The sequence below is a fragment of the Mirounga angustirostris genome, unplaced genomic scaffold, assembly GCF_029215605.1.
Source record: "Mirounga angustirostris isolate CCGP_5_RB_7025 unplaced genomic scaffold, mMirAng1.0.hap1 SCAF_15, whole genome shotgun sequence".
NCBI classification, from domain to species: Eukaryota; Metazoa; Chordata; class Mammalia; order Carnivora; family Phocidae; genus Mirounga; species Mirounga angustirostris.
This window is the reverse complement of record NW_026991723.1, coordinates 543,940-560,851: the sequence shown is the minus strand read 5'-3', so window position 1 is coordinate 560,851 and position 16,912 is coordinate 543,940. Positions and strand designations below refer to the sequence as shown.

At 43.9% G+C, this 16,912-nt stretch overlaps 2 protein-coding genes across 4 annotated transcripts in view; one reads left to right on the top strand and one right to left on the bottom strand.

Moving 5' to 3' along the window:
- ECM2 (extracellular matrix protein 2) overlaps positions 1-1,705 on the top strand; it is a 32,977-nt gene extending 31,272 nt beyond the window's left edge. Inside the window, exon 9 of one of the 2 annotated variants that reach the window (XM_045882071.3) lies at positions 342-1,705. In XM_045882071.3, the coding sequence (XP_045738027.1) occupies positions 342-510 (169 nt within the window). In that variant the 3' untranslated portion in view covers positions 511-1,705. The remainder of the gene's footprint in view (positions 1-341) is intronic. The other variant, XM_045882070.3, reaches the window with a different exon arrangement.
- Positions 1-16,912, bottom strand: part of CENPP (centromere protein P) — a 238,457-nt gene that overhangs the window by 68,855 nt on the left and 152,690 nt on the right. The gene's annotated exons all lie outside the window — the stretch shown is intronic.

Sequence of the window (16,912 nt, the reverse complement as noted above, 5' to 3'; positions counted from 1 at the left end):
GAAAAAGATCCAGTTTTATTTTAGCAACAAAAACATTTTTAGGGCGCCTGGGTGGCTCAGTTGGTTAAGCGACTGCCTTCAGCTCAGGTCATGATCCTGCAGTCCCGGGATCGAGTCCCGCATCGGGCTCCCTGCTCGGCAGGGAGTCTGCTTCTGCCTCTGACCCTCCTCCCTCTCATGCTCTCTGTCTCTCATTCTCTCTCTCTCAAATAAATAAAATCTTTAAAAAAAAAAAAAAGAGAGAAAAAAACATTTTTAAACAAATGTACAATTTAACTCCAAATGATAAAGCCTGAATACTGCTTGGACCGTTTATGACTTGTACATCTATTTTTCCTCAGGAATATTCTTCCAGAACAAATTTGCAATGCTGAAGAAGATGGTGATTCGACCCTGGAGCATCTTCACCTTGAAAACAATTATATTAAAACAAGAGAAATATCATCCTATGCATTTGCATGCATAAGGTCATACTCAAGTATAGTTCTTAAACCTCAAAATATCAAGTAATTCCAGGTTTTTGTTCATCCCTTGGAACCTGCACTCCTCTGTTTGCTGCAGCAGCGTTTGTCATTGATAAGTGAGGCCCCACCTGACTTGCCACCCCACAGAGAAACAACCAAAACATACCCCAAGTTTACTTCTCCACCAGTTTTAGGGAAAGTTTCAGCCTCACACTCCAGAAAAAAAGCCCTTTAACTGCAAGGTTCCTTAGAGAACAGGATTTTATTCACTGTTGACTTAGACTGGGAAAATCTGGAGCAAAATAAGTATGTCCTTTACAACTGACCTGAGTATTGCTATCAGCCGAAACACTCAAAGTCCCTTTAAAAATTATGTGTGTTACGGTTCAAGACCGAGAAGTGTATGAGAGAGAAAAAAAATAGCTGGAATTTATGAACTAGTGTTCTGTTAATTATCCTACTGTTAAAACAATAATCTACTCATTTTCTATAAGATCCTATACTATAATTATTGTATAATATACTTAGCGATTGGCTTTGCTCTAATTCCTCACATGTGAAATTAAAACACTACTGTCATGTAACTTCCTGGTTTTGAGACTTGTAATATGGTTACATACTGGTTATTAACATTATAGGAAGGTATATGTGAATTCTACACTATTTTTGAAACTTTTCTCCAAGTCTAAAATTTCTGTGTCAGTCTAAAAAATTTTAAGCACCCTCATTATTCTTTATTCAAGATCAAAAGATTTTATGGAAAGTAGTGGAGTTTGCTTAAAATATATTAATTGTTTGTGCTACAACCTTATAAATATAAACCCAAGGCACGCATTTTTGAAAATTTTTGCTCCATTGGTCATTGTTAGCACCTACCTTCTTTGCCCTAACGTGCTCACAAGTATCCTTTTATTCAGTTCAATTTAACAGAAAGTTCTTAGCATTTACCATGTACTAGAACCTACCAAAACCATATGGTATTAAAATTTTCATTATGTAATGATCTTTTGTCATTATTTCTAGAATAATTTATAAAGGACACATATAGAAACTGTGTTGACTTCTCTTGTTGCTCTCAATTTTGTGTCTACAAAACACCAGACTAGGAGCTTATATTCAGATCACTTTAACTTTTCAAACTTCAGTGACCCGATCTTGTAACAGTTGTCTCCCCACCCGCGGGAGCTCCCAGCCCCACTTCACAGGCTGTCAGAGAACCGGGGAGCCATGAGAAACATCTGCAAAGTGTGGCATGCAGGTGAGTGCACTTATTATCAACCTTCCGGATCAAAGTGACAGCCACCAGCATAGTCACCGAAGCTAGTTCCTTTTTTTTTTTTTTAAGGTTTTATTTATTTATTTGACAGAGAGAGAGACAGCAGAGAGGGAACACAAGCAGGGAGAGTGGGAGAGGGAGAAGCAGGCTTCCTGCTGAGCAAGGAGCCCGACGCGGGGCTCGATCCCAGGACCTTGGGACCATGACTTGAGCTGAAGGCAGACGCTTAACGACTGAGCCACCCAGGCGCCCCCAAATCTAGTTCCTGAGCAACTTTCTAAGATGTGAGTTTGATTTTATCCCATTTGAGCTAATTCTATTTATTATTTTTTTAAAGATTTATTTATTTATTCTAGAGAGACAGAGAGAGACAGCGCGCATGCACGGGGCATTGGGGGGGCAGAGGGAGAGAATCTCAAGCAGACTCTCTGCTGAGTGCAGAACTCGATCTCACAACCCTGACATCACGACCAGAGCCGAAACTGAGTCAACTGACTGGGCCACCCAGGCACCCCCCCCCTTTTTTTTTTTTAAGATTTTAAGTAATTTCCACACCCAGTGTGGGGCTTGAACTCACAACCCTGAGATCAAGAGTCATGCTCCATGGACTGAGCCAGCCAGGCACCCCATGCTAATTTTATTTCTAAGCCCTTCCTTCTAAGCACCCTCTTGTAATAGCTAGGATTTTGAGATTGTAACATGAACAATAACAACAATAAGATGAATGCTGTTAGAATCAGGGCAGGTGGCTAAGAGCAGAAGCAGAATCTTATGGAACAAAAAGTTGAGATTTATAAGCACTTTAGGAAAGTAGGAGCATAATGAATTTAAATTGGCCAAGTTGAATGTGAGACAGGTAAAAACAAGAAGATACAGTCATTCATCTATTTAACAAGAACCCTTCCGTTATACTTCCTGCTGTGTGAATATAAATGTACTGACATAAATCGTTTAAGGCAGTCTAGGCAGCAAAGTTTAAGGTGAGTCAACAGAGTTTGCACCCTGGGACAATGTAGACAGATACTGAGCCATTCCTGCACTCATTTCTCCTTCTGACTTGAACCTGTGTTCCAGATGCTGTTCTAGAGAGAGACGGGAATAAACAGAACTGAAGAGGTCTCTCCTCTCTAGGAACACACAGTGTGGAAGGGAAAATAAGTGGAACATCAGAGAGACAGTCACATCAAGGCCAACCAAGGGCAATGAGGTCAGCAGAACAGGGTGGTGCTGTGGTGAAGCTGGGGTCCTCAGCTCCCAGACCCCGGGTCTCAAGAGTGTGCGAGCCCCATGAGCTGCCACGGGGTGCTGCCCCACGGTAGGTGTGCAGTGACCCCGGGCGCCAGTGTGCGTGAAGACCGCACTGTGCAGCTGGGACACCCGGCCAGAACAGTCTCCTGGAAGGCTAAAAATCAGAGTGACTGAAGGAAGTGTTGTTCTTAAGTTGGAAGACACTTTTATTTCTGATTTTATAACTTAAATATAAAATATGTCTAGCAATGAACTTGTTCGGCCTTGAAATTTCATCATGTCCTGGATAGGAAGTTTGAATTCCTTTAAAAAAAAAAGAGTGATAAATGTCTTTATAGCAAACATTCTTCATGATATAACGTTAAAAACAAAGAGATGTTCTGCTTGGCTTCAGAAATATTTTGTAATTACTAACACATATGTAACACATACTAACACATAGAAAGTTCTAGTGTAGCTATGACCTAAAATATTAATGGTGTGTCATCTTTGCACATACATACAAAGAATGCTAACCATATTTTTAATTTTGAGATATGGCTTAAGATTATTACAAAAAAGCACTAAAGATATGACATGGTCAAAGACACGTAAAGCCTGGAATTATAAGGAAATAACTATACCAGGAATCAGGCCTGGGTGCCCACCTTGATCTCCAATGATTAGTTTACAGCCATTTTACTTGTCTGGGATCACTTGATTCAATCATAAAATAATGTGTCTGGAACAGATCAGTGGTTTTCAAGGGGTCTGTGGCGCCCTGAGGTGGAAATGTCCCTGAAGAAGTGCACTCTCCTTCAGACAGAGCAACTTTGCTACCTTCAGAAAGATTAGCTGCTCCTGCCCTCCCATGCTTTTTCTTAGAACCAATGGACAGGTGCTATCTGACTCACAAACCAAGTTTTAAGATTCACAAAGAACATGCTCCTAAGTCCCTGGTCCTTCCCCAACCCTTGGCCCAACTCCCCTTCACTCCTACAACACATGGCTGGAGAGCCTTGGCCGGAGCAAAGGCTTCTCAGGTGCATGGATTACAGCTGCCTGAACATGGCCAGCCTCCCTGTGTGCTGGGCAAGGAGGTCTAGTTGGCACGTCTGCTCCTTTGCAGCCCCACCACAGTGGGGTGGGGCTGCTGTCCTCTGACCAGAAACACCCGGGAAAGCAGGTGACTGAGGGAGCACAGGTGAGGACGCTGCGGCAAGAGTCGGTGGGTGCCACCTGGAAGCAACATGGGGCGTGTGGCTGAGCCTGGACTTACTCTGCTTCTTCTGACTGAAGTCCAAAAAGCGGAAAGTCTGGACACCTGAGTGGGCGCCGGGCACCTGGTATAGTGGGTGCTACCAACAGAGGTGAGCAAGGTCCAATGCCCTCTCTGTGGGCTTGCACTGTCCACTGACCCCACACGTCAACTAGAGAGTCAGCCTCATCAAGTCAAAGTTAATTACTCCTTAAGATGACTGCTTTCATTAACATAGAAAAAAAAGAAAAAAATTCCTTTTTTGTAGTGTCTTTGTCTGGCTTTGGTATCAGGGTAATGCTGGCCTCATAGAATCAGTTTGGAAGTTTTCCTTCCTCTTTTATTTTTGTGGAATAGTTTGGGAATAGGTATTAGCTCTTCTTTAAATGTTGGGTAGAATTCACTTGTGAAGCCGTCTGGTCCTGGACTTTTATTTGTTGTTGGGAGTTTTTTGATTAGTGATTCAATGTCTTTGCTGGTTACTGGTGTGTTCAAATTTTCTATTTCTTCCTGTTTCAGTTTTGGGAGCTTATGTTTCTAGGAATTTATCCATTTCTTCAGGGTTGTCCAATTTGTTGGGAAATAATTTTTCCTAATACTCTCTTATAATCCTTTATATTTCTGTGGTGTCAGCTATTACATCCCCTCTCTCATTTCTGATTTTATTTGAGTTCTGTCTCCTTTCTTCTTGATGAGCCTGGTAAAAGGTTTATCAATTTTGTTTACTTTTTCAAAAAACCAACTGCTGGTTTCATTGATCTGTTCTATTGCTTTTTACTCTATTTCATTTATTTCTGCTCTAATCTTTATTATTTCTTTCCTTCTACTGGTTTTGGGTTTTGTTCTTCTTTTTCTAGCTCCTTTCTGTGTAAGGTTAGGTTATTTGATATTTTTCTTGCTCCTTGCGGTAGGCCTGTATTGCTCTAAACTTCTCTCTTCGAACAGCTTGTCCTGCATCCCAGTGATTCTGGACTGTTGTGTTTTCATTTGTTTCCATGTACTTTTCTGATTTCCTCTTTCATTTCTTGGCTGACCCATTCATTGGTTAGCAGCATGTTATTTAGTCTCCATGTAATTTTCAGACTTTTTCTTTTGATTTCTAGTTTCATAGTGTTGTGATCAGAAAAAAATACATGATATATTTTCAATCTTGAGACTGTTTTGTGACCTAATATGTGCCCTATTCTGGAGAATGTTCCATGTGCACTTGAAAAGAATATGTATTCTGCTGGTTTTAGATGGATTGTTCTGAATATATCTATTAGGTCCATCTGGTCAAATGTGTTGTTCACAGCCACTGTTTCTGTGTTGAATTTTGGCCTGGATGATCTGTCCATTGATGCTGTAAGTGGGGTGTTAAGGTCCCCTATTATTAGAAAAGTCCATATTAAGATCTCTGATGAATACAGATGCAAAAATCCTCAAAATATTAGCACCTAAATCCAAAAATATGTTAAAAAAATAATTCACCATGATCAAGTGGGATTTAATCCAGGGATGCAAGGATGCTTCAATATTTGCAAATCAATCAATGTGATACATTACATCAATTAGAGAAAGGATAAAAATCATAGATCATCTCAACAGACACAGAAAATGCATCTGACAAAGCACAACACCCACTCATGATAAAAAAACCCTCAACAGAGGCGTCTGGGTGACTCAGTCAGTTAAGCGTCTGCCTTCGTGATCTCAGGGTCCTGGGATCGAGTCCCACATGGGGCTCCCTGCTCTGCGGGGAGCCTGCTTCTTCCTCTCCCTCTGTTCCTCCCCCTGCTTGTGCTCTACTCTCTATCTCTCTCAAATAAATAAAATCTTAAAAAAAATTCCCTCAGCAAAATAGGTTTAGAAGGAACATACTTCAACCTAATAAGACCATATACGAAAAACCCACAGCAAACATCATACTCAATGGGGAAAAACTAAGAGCTTTCCTTTTAAGGTCAGGAATAAGACAAGGATGTTCAATCTCATTACTTTATTCAACACGTACTGGAAGTCCTAGCCATGGCAATCAGGCAAGAAAAAGGAATAAAAGGCATCCAAATTGGTGAGGAAGAAGTAAAACTTACCCTATTTGCAGATGACATGATACTATATATAGAAAACCCTAAAGATTCCATCACAAAACTACTCTAACTGATAAATGCATTCAGTAAAGTCACAGGGTATAAAATTAATATACAGTAATCTTGCATTCCTATACACTAACAATGAAGCAACAGAAAGAGAAATTAAGAAAACAATCCCGGGCGCCTGGGTGGCTCAGATGTTAAGCGTCTGCCTTCGGCTCAGGTCATGATCCCAGGGTCCTGAGATCGAGCCCTACATCGGGCTCCCTGCTCTGTGGGAAGCCTGCTTCTCCCTCTCCCACTCCCCCTGCTTGTGTTCCCCCTCTCGCTGTGTCTCTCTCTGTCAAATAAATAAATAAAATCTTAAAAAAAAAAAAAAAGAAAACAATCCCATTTACAATTGCACCAAAAATAAAATATCTAGGAATAAACTTAACTAAAGAAGTGAAAAACCTGTACTCCAAAATCTATAAAACACTGATGAAAGAAACTAAAGACAACACAAACAAGTGGAAGGATATTCCATGCTCATGGATTGGAAGAACTAATATTGTTAAAATGTCATACTACCCAAACCAATCTACAGATTTACAATCCCTACCAAAATACCAACAGCATTTTTCATAGAACTACAATAATTCTAAAACTTGTGTGGAACCACAAAAGATGCCGAATTATTAAAGCAATCTTGAGAAGGAACAAAGCAGGAGGTATCACAATCCCAGATTTCAAGATATACTACAAAGCTGTAGGAATCAAAACAGAAAGAGACACACTGAGGGGCGCCTAGGTGGCTCAGGTGGTTAAGCATCCGACTCTTGGTTTTGGCTCAGGTCATGATCTCAGGGTTGAGAGATCGAGCCCTATGTCAGGCTCTATGCTGGGCGTGGAGCCTGCTTGGGATTCTCTTTCTCCCTCTCCTGCACACTTGTGCTCACTTTCTCATTGAAAAAAAGAAAGAAAGAGACATGTTGATCAATAGTACAGAATACAGAGCCCAGAAATAAATCCATCCTCATATGATCAATTAACCTACAACAAAGGAGACAAGAATATATAATGAGGAAAAGAGAGTCTCTTCAACAAATGGTGTTGAGAAAACTGGACAGTTACATAAAAAAGAATGAAACCGGACTTTCTTATCCCATACACAAAAATAAACACAAAATGGATTGAAAGAGACCCAAAACCATAAAACTCGTAGAAGAAAACACAGGCAGTAATTTCTCTGACTTCAGTCAAAATGTTTTTCTGGCTATGTCTCCTGAGAGAAATGAAAGCAAAACTAAACTACTGGGACAACACCAAAATAAAAAGCTTTTGCACAACAAAGGTAACCATCAATGAAACAAAAAGGCAACCTACTGAATGGGAGAAGATATTTGCAAATGATATATCTGATAAGGGATTGATATCTAAAATATATAAAGAACTTACACACCCCCAAAACAAGTAATCCAATTGTAATGGGCACTAGATCTGAATAGACATTTTTCTAAAGAAGACATACAGATAGCCAACAGACACATGAAAAGATGCTCAACGTTACTAGTCATCAGGGAAATGAAAATCAAAACCTCAATGAGATACCACCTCACGCCAGTCAGAACGGCTAAAATCAAGAAGACAAGGAGTAACAAGTGTTAATGAGGATGTGGAGAAAAAGGAACCCTTGTGCACTGTTGGTGGGAATGTGAATTGGTGCAGCCAGTATGGAAAACAGTCTGGAGGTACCTAAAAAAATTAAAAATAGAACTACCATATGATCCAGTAATTTCACTGTTGGGTATTTACCCAAAGAAAATGAAGACACTAATTTGAAAAGATATATGCACCCCATCTTTATTGCAGCGTTATTTACAATAGCCATGATATGCAGCCCACGTGTCCAATAGATGAATGGGTAAAGAAGATGTGGTATATATATACAATGGAATATTATTCAGCCATAGAAAGAATGAAATCCTGCCATTTGCAACAACATAGACAGACCTACAGGGTGTAATGCTAGGTGAAATAAGCCAGACTAAGACAAATACCGTATGATTTCACTCATATGTAGAATTTAAGAAACAAAGAATGAAAGAAAAAAGAGACAAAAAAAAAAAAAACAGCCTCTTAAATACAGAGAACAAACTGGTTGCCAGAGGGGAGGTGAGTGAGAGGGAGGGGTGAAATAGGTGAAGGGGCTTAAGAGTACATTTATCGTGATGAGCAGTGAATAATGTGTAGAATGTTGAATATACTGTACACTTGAAGCTAATACTGTATGTTAATTATACTTCAATTAAAAAAAAAAACCATGACAGGGCGCCTGGGTGGCTCAGTCGTTGGGCGTCTGCCTTCAGCTCAGGTCATCCTGCCTGCTTCTCCCTCTCCCACTCCCCCTGCTTGTGTTCCTGCTCTCGCTGTGCCTCTCTCTGTCAAATAAATAAATAAAATAAATAAAATAAATAAATAAAATCTAAAAAGAAGAAAAAAAAAGACAAAAACTACCCACGGCGCTAGCTGAAATCTGCCTCTGCACGGTGTCCTCTGGTACGTACATATGGACACTTCTCAGAGCAGTGAGGTCAGCATGATTAGCCCATTCACACGTAAGAATGTGATTATTCCAATAACCATTCAATAGTACGTAGTATAAACCTTTAAATTCATTGGGGGGCGCCTGGGTGGCTGTTGGTTAAGCATCTGACTCCTGATTTCGGCTCAGGTCACGATCTCGGGGTCGTGGGATCGAGCCCTGTGGTGGGCTCCACACTCAGTAGTAGTCTGCTGGACATTCTCTGACTCTGCCCCTGCCCACGCTTGCATGCACGCACGTGCTCTCTCACGCTCTCAAAAAATAAATAAATAAATAAATATTCTTTAAGAAAATTCATTGGGAAGTGCTAATAAATCTTAACACTTGTTTTAAGATAACTTTAGATTTGGTTAGTATGTGAAAATTTAAGCCACAGATGATTAGCTAAAGGATAGATAACCCCACCCCCCAACTTTTACTGGTGGCTCGTGCAGTAGGCAAAAATGGCTTCCCTGAACTGACAAATTCAGGGAAACAAAGAAAGCCTGTGGTACAATATGGGAGGTAATTGGCACTGAATTCAGAGCAGCGAAGAGCATCAGGCTTGAGGGACCCTGACATAGGATCTGAGTCAGCAGAGTGGAGGGGATGAGCAGAGGTGAGGAGGGCTCAGGAGAGCAGACTTAGCACAAGGAGAAGCGAGGGCACTGTGAGCTCTGAGGGAGGAAGGTCAAGAGAGCAACGGTGTCAGGAAGGGATATGAGCCAGCACGGCAGGGCCGGTGAGACCAGCAGAAGTGACAGGAGGAAGAGCAGAAATAGGAACGGGTGTGATGCCGGGACAGCTGGCTGCCAGCCAAGAGACACAAGAGAAGGGAGCCAGAGAGAACAGCTCATGCCTCAGGGACGATGCAGAGAGGCTGACAGGAGGGGACAGTTTGGGCAAGAACATGCTGAATTTGGGGGTTGCCACAGAGTTCAGGCAGGACAATAGTAGGATTGGGAAAGACGGGAATGCACAGGCAAGGACAACTCTGAGAGGAGATGGGCAGGGGAGCTGAACCCTAATGGGCGCTGGCTCCTGATGTCAAGGGAGCGAAGGAGCCAAGCCCACTGCCAGTTTCCATCTGACCACACGGAGCTTCTGGGGTACAAGACGAGATACGCCTAGAAGCCTGGCCCCCTCTCACCTGGCACTCGGGATAGGTGCCACCACCCTGGTGACAAATCTTGTATCATGAGTTAGGTGTGCATTGATTATTTATTGCATGTGTGGTGCTGCGTAGCAGACGGACACGGGTATATCATGTTTCTCCAAAACGGCTGTAAAACTAGAAGAACAGAGACAAGTTGTTTCTTGGATCCCTCCATTCTGAGCACCAAATTGGTGCTAAACTGACTGCTGAACCCAGGTCTGAACTGATCAGCTCATGAGCCCTCCAGCACTGGTATCAACACTGTTCCTAAACAAAACAGAAAGGAATCTGCAAACTCTGAGGACTTTTAAAGGAAAAGTGAGACATTGAACTGGAAAAGATTTATACAGGGTCCTAAAATTAATGAAGAATAATTTGTCTTATTAATATTTCCTGACATGGGGCACCTGGGTGGCTCAGTTGGTTAAGCGACTGCCTTCGGCTCAGGTCATGATCCTGGAGTCCCGGGATCGAGTCCCGCATCGGGCTCCCTGCTCGGCAGGGAGTCTGCTTCTCCCTCTGACCCTCCCCGCTCTCATGTGCTCTCTCTCATTCTGTCTCAAATAAATAAATAAAATCTTAAAAAAAAAAAAAATTTTCCTGACATGGACATCAGAAAACACAGAGTATTTTATAAACAACTAAGCCGTGCTTTGACAACTGGTAATACTCCGTAACCAACTGATTGTTCTGCATAATAACAACATCGACTATGTTCTCGAAAGCCATCATTTAAATATACCATGAATTACTAGGTTCATGGATGCTGACATAAAAGGAACTGCTCAAATTGTGCTGTTTCAGTGAAACCTCAAAGGGTGGTTAAAGCCCTCTCTGACATCTATTCCGCCTCCTTCCCTTATTTAGAAAACAGAGAGTTTCCTCGTAGGAGATATATTTACAGACTGAAGATGACTGAATTATTCTTCTGTCCATAGCTGAATGTAAATTCAGATCCTCAGTCAACCTAAAATTCAAAAACATTAAAAGTGTGCATGAGGGGCGCCTGGGTGGCACAGTGGGTTAAGCGCCCAACTCCTGATTTTGGCTCAGGTCATGATCTCAGGGTCATGAGATGGAACAGCGCATGGGGCTCTGTGCTGGGCATGCAGCCTGCTTAAGATTCTCTCTCTCCTCTCCCTCTGCCCCTCTCCTCCCTACTCCCTAAAACGAAACAAAACAAAAAACACACACATGGAAATAGAAGTTTCTGGACAGCTCTAACCTATACAAGAGGACTCCAAGGTCTGCAAATCCAGAAGTCTATTGAAACACGAGGTCCGGGCGCCTGTGTGGCTCAGTCGTTAAGCGTCTGCCTTCGGCTCAGGTCATGATCCCAGGGTCCTGGGATCGAGCCCCACATTGGACTCCCTGCTCGGCAAGAAGCCTGCTTCTCCCTCTCCCACTCCCCCTGCTTGTGTTCCTGCTCTCGCTCTCTCTCTCTCTCTGTCAAATAAATAAATTAAATCTTAAAAAAAAAAAAGAAAAGAAAAGAAAAAAGGAACATGAGGTCCATCTCTTACAGTTAAAAATCAAGAACAAGTATCATGGTTCTGACCCAGAGTCCTTATTAGCTGCGGACTTGGTCATGTTACTTAGACTCTGATTTCCAGTGTCCTCACCCATGAAACTGGGGGGAACACCATCTACCTCCCCAGGCTGCTGGACAGGTCAAATGAGGGGCCACCCATGACTGTGCTGGGCACAGGGTGGACAAAGGATCAGGTGAGCATCCATTCCTTCACTGATAAGGTGTCAGGAAACCTGCAGGCAGGGAGGTTCGGTGACTTGCTCAAGGCTGCCCGGACTCTTAATATGGTAGATACTAATTATTCAAGGTAATTGATTCCTTAGATTGTGAAATATAGTGGAGACAGGAGCGGGCGTATGGCACAGGCCAGGGGTCAGCAGGACGCTGTGGCACGTCCACGGCTCTTCCAAACCTGGAGCCTTTGTTCACACCCTCCGCACAGAGAAGAGTGAAAGCAGGCACGCACAGCCAGGGTCTCCATAAACACACAGTGCGTGTGGGATGCAACAGAGTCCAAACTACTCTTCGTCACAGACAGGAGTAATTTAGAAGCTGATTTGAAAAAAATCCTGATTATTATAAGAAAGAAGAGAAAGTCTTACTTATAAATGTGATTCACTGTGATTACTTATAACACCTAAAATGGAGGAAAAACTATTTAAAATAGCCAGCCAAACTAGAAGAGTATGTGATCAAGAAAGGTGTCCTGCAGGTAAGATTCCGCCTCAGATACCCCACAAGGGGGTCTGCAGGGATACAGTCCATCTGCAGGCAAGCCTTGGCCCCCCCGTCACGCAGCCGGGCGCGGCAGGCCACATGGTCCCCCGGGGGAGCTCGAGCATTTCGTGGCTGTCCCTGCAGTGCACTGTCAACAGGGCAGTCATGTGTTAGCACACGTCGGAGCCCGTGCGTCTGAATGCTTCAGCATGTTACTCACATGTCTCTAACATGTTACTCACATGTCTCTGCCCTGATGTGCCGAACAGGAAGGGTCGAGACTGTGCACCACGCTGGAATTTAGTCTGTCACACACTGTTATTTGCAAAGAAGCAAATGCTTCTAACTCTGTACGTAGGCCTCAGTGATCACACAACTGAAAATTAAAGGCATGACTATTTCTTCTTTGAAGTTACATTTCTCTCTACATGAAAGTGGATACAATCAAAACTTAGAGTCGAGCATATTTTTTCCTTTACACAAAATGTGAAGAATGTGAATCCACACAAGGGAAAGCATATTGCATTAAAAATAGCATGTGATTGCACTAAACACGTCTTAGTTTGGAACAGAAAAGGAATGCATCATGCTATTGAAATGTCATGGTGTGTTTCTAAGTAACAGAGTCTCTGCGGTCAAATAAACTTACATTAAACTATCAATTGATAGAAGCAAAACTTTTTATAAGAATCTGCTAAAGGTTGATTTGTTTTATGTAAATTGAGAATTACATTCAAAATTACCAAATTTATACTGTCTGAAATACTAATTCTGGGGCAGTAGTTCTGAACTATTTGAAGGACGGACCCCTGTGAGGGTATGAGGGGAGCTGTGATAAGCCCTCCACGAAGAAAAACACACGTCTACTAAGACTTCACATGTATCAAGAGGCTCATAAAGCCTCTCTCAATCCTCTAGGGATTCACGCACCGTGGTTAGGAAACCCTGTGTAGGGGAACAGCTTACTTAACTTAAAATTTTACATGTAAATATTTCACTAGAGGTAAGGATAAACAAGTTAAAATTAAGGCAAACTGCCTTTTCCCCTCCACAGTTATTTAGCAATATTTTTAAGGCCAAAGACAAGTTGAAAGAACAATACAATGACCACCTCTATACTCTTCACCTACATTCACCAATTTACACTGTTTTGTCTATTCATTTTATCTCTTTCTCCCTCCCACGTCCATGTCCATACACACGTAAGAATTTGCAAGGGACAGGCTGGACCATCTGAATGCAAGCTGTGGATATCTTAAGACTGTCACCCAGAACCAGAGGAGGAAACTCTGAGAACACAGATAGCTCCTGATGTGACCATGGGGCAACGATCACAATCACTCACATCAGCAAACCCAGGACTGTCTCACCACAGCCCATACTCAGAGTTCCCCACTGTCCAACCATGCCCTCAGGGGCCGTGTGTGTGACCCAGAGTTTAACACGCGGACCCTCCAGTCTCCTGTGTGTGACCTACGACGGTAACCCCTGCCCAGAGCAGTCTCGGCCCTTCGCTGTTCTGAAGGGTCCCAGCCAGCTCTCTTGTAAAATGTCCCCTGTTTGCATTTGTCTGATTGGACGTAGATAAAACATGTCTGACAGGAATCCCACACAGGTGATGTTGGGCAGGCCCATTACTGGTGATTCTGAGACATTTGGTTGAGGTGGTACCATCTTTCCCTGGTAATTAGAAACAGTCTGTAAGGTAAGACTTTGGGTCTGTGTGAATATTGCCATCCAGTGACCCTCCATATAGTGGTCTGGGCTTCCACTGACTATCTTTGCCTAAATCAGTTAGCACATTGGAGACGTCCCAGCAGGTGACTGTCGGGCTCTGGCTCCTTCTGTCCTGATCAGCCGGCATTCTTCTGTAGGAAAAGCGCTGTCCCACGGACTCTCTTTTCCCTGTTATTGTAATAACATTTGCATTTGACATGCAATAATCCATGGCTACCCCTGTGCTCTGTAAGGTGCTCACGCGGTCTCTTCACGCTGGCTTCCACACTCTGTCCACATGTCCGCGGGAAACTCTGTGCACTCTGATGCCGGCTGGTATGAGATGTTTCAGGCACATCTTATGCCTTCCCTGGCCCCAACCTGTTACTCTTCATTTCTCCTAGGAGCCTTGGTCCTTCTAGTGGGAAATGGTCCTTAGAAACACAGATGTGGAAGTCAGATGCATGAGCATTCAGGTCTTCTCAGTGGAAAGAGCTAGAAAGTTTATTTGAAGCAAAACTATTACTTGTGCCCTTTCCTCAAAGCAAACTGACTTTTGAGACATTGTTTAAAAGATCTGACACCCACACAATATTATAAGCTTATTGCAATAAGTCCTTCAATATCCATAAATTCAACTCAATTCATTTTAAATGACAATTCATGTCATTAACTCATTTTCAGAGCAAACTCTCCAACGGCCTGAGGGCACAGGGGGTAGGGGAGGGAGGGCAGCCAGGAACCAGGGACCAGGAGCCCACAGGAAGAAGGCTGCTGCCACCAGGTCAGCCAATGGCTGGAACTGCCCAGGACGTCAGGGCCAGCTTTGTCAGACTGGTTTTTTAAGATATGCTATAAATTTGGACTTTGACATAAAGTTTCCTGTTTTTTAAAAAGACCATATGCTCCAAACAAAACACATCTGCAGGCTGAATACTGTGCACACGTCATGACCTGCACTGTAAGTAATTAATCCTAAACCAGAGAGCCCTGTCCTTCCTGAGCGTATCCCCTAGGCAACCTCCGGTTACACAGGAAGAGCATACAGTTTACATCCTCAGGTTTGATGGCCCAGAACCTTCCTAAAATCATACTTGCAAGGCCAGCCCCCTCACAACCCTCAGGGCTTCTCCCACAGCTCTTTGCTGCTTTTCCTCACAGCACTTAACACCGTTTTGTGGAATGAGCGATCGACCACACGATCCCTCGCAGCGACTGCGAGATGCTATACGATCCACTCCACTGCACCCAGAAGCCAGGGGCAGAAGGCACAGAAGTGCCAGAAGCCTCTGGACAGACATCACACAACTCAGCCTCCTGGTGATTCCCGAGCTTTGAAAGGCATCTCGAGGCCACAGACACCCTCCTCCCCACCTACTTCATTCCTAATTTGTAGGAGATGATTCCCAAGGGCCTTTCCAGTTCTCCTTTGTTCGGACCAAGATCGCTGCTCCCCATTTCCACACCAGGAGAAGGTCAGGAAGGAGTCTGAGAAATTATATGCAAGGGTGCCTGGTGGTGCAGTCAGTTGGGTGTCGGGCTCTTTGTTTTGGCTCAGGTCATGGTCCCAGGGTCCTGGGATCGAGCCCCGCGTCGGGCTCCCTGCTCCGCGGGAAGCCTGCTTCTCCCTCTCCCACTCCCCCTGCTTGTGTTCCCTCTCTCGCTGTCTATCAAATAATAAAATCCTAAAAAAAAAAAAAAATTCTCCAGTTCTTAGAGCAAAGCCTAACGAGGGAAAAACAAAACAATAAAGATAACAAACAAATGTGTAGGAAAAAACCGGGTCCCATCCATAGGATGCCTACAGGAACCAAAACTGGAAGATCTCCTGAGGACGCTTTAGGGAAGAGGAGGCATACGGCTGTGTGTGTCTGGATGACACAGCACGGATGTGGAGAAAACCTGCAGTGTCTTTCCCGGAGGCATGTATGCATGCAGGCCTTCTCCGTAGGGCTGGGGGGGGTGGGGGGGGTCCGGGCCCTGAGTCTGCAGAACAGGGCAAACAAGCCAAATACACAACCACCCCTGGCACTACTCCTGGGCCTCCTTCCCCCAGGCCTTCAACCAAGGATCAAAGCAAGGTGCAGAAGGAAGCCAGGGCAGGGGGCTCGCAGTGGAGGGAGGTGGGAGAGGCCGTCATACACCCTCAGCAAAGCAATCTCCTGGGAAGTCCTCCGGCTCTCTAGACCAGGAGGCAGAGGCGGAGGTGGGAGCGCGTGTCCCACTGACAGGAGGAGCTAACCCTCAGCCCCAGCTGGGGCTGCCATGTAAAAACAGGAGCCACACACTGGCAAAGCTTCGCTTGTTGAGAGTAGTGAAAACCCCCTAATTCTAAGAACAGCAATTCCAAACAAAAACACATACACAGGAGCCTCACACGACAGAGGAAAACACGTCTGAACATTCACAGCTGCACCCCACACGGGAATATACATGTGAACTCTGACTCGGGGCACAGTCACACAGCACTGAGAATGAGCCACAACACCTTGGATGGATGTCAAACAGCCAACGCAGGGCGAAGAAAGCCAGACCCCAGAGTGAGTTGCCATGTGCCGCACTTACAGAGCGCAGGGAAGGCGGTGTGTGCTTGAAGCCAGGAAGCCAGCTTCCTCCTCTGAGGAAGCTCGGGGGGAGGGCCGGGGGGCTTCCAGCCAGCGCCCGGTTTGTGAACATTAACCGAGCTATACCATTATGATGTGGTATCTATTTATTTTTGTAATATACACTCATTTAAGTTAAAAAACAAAACAAAACATGGTGCAGGACAAACAGAACTCTGCTCTGATGAAACCAGGTTAGTAAGTACAGTTCAGCCCTCAGGATGTCTCAGTTCACCCAGGTAACGGATACACCTCTGAACTAAACAGAACTGCGTCAGTGGGAGCACGAGCACTGGACCCAAACAGGGCTCTCCGTGGAGGCCGGCAAC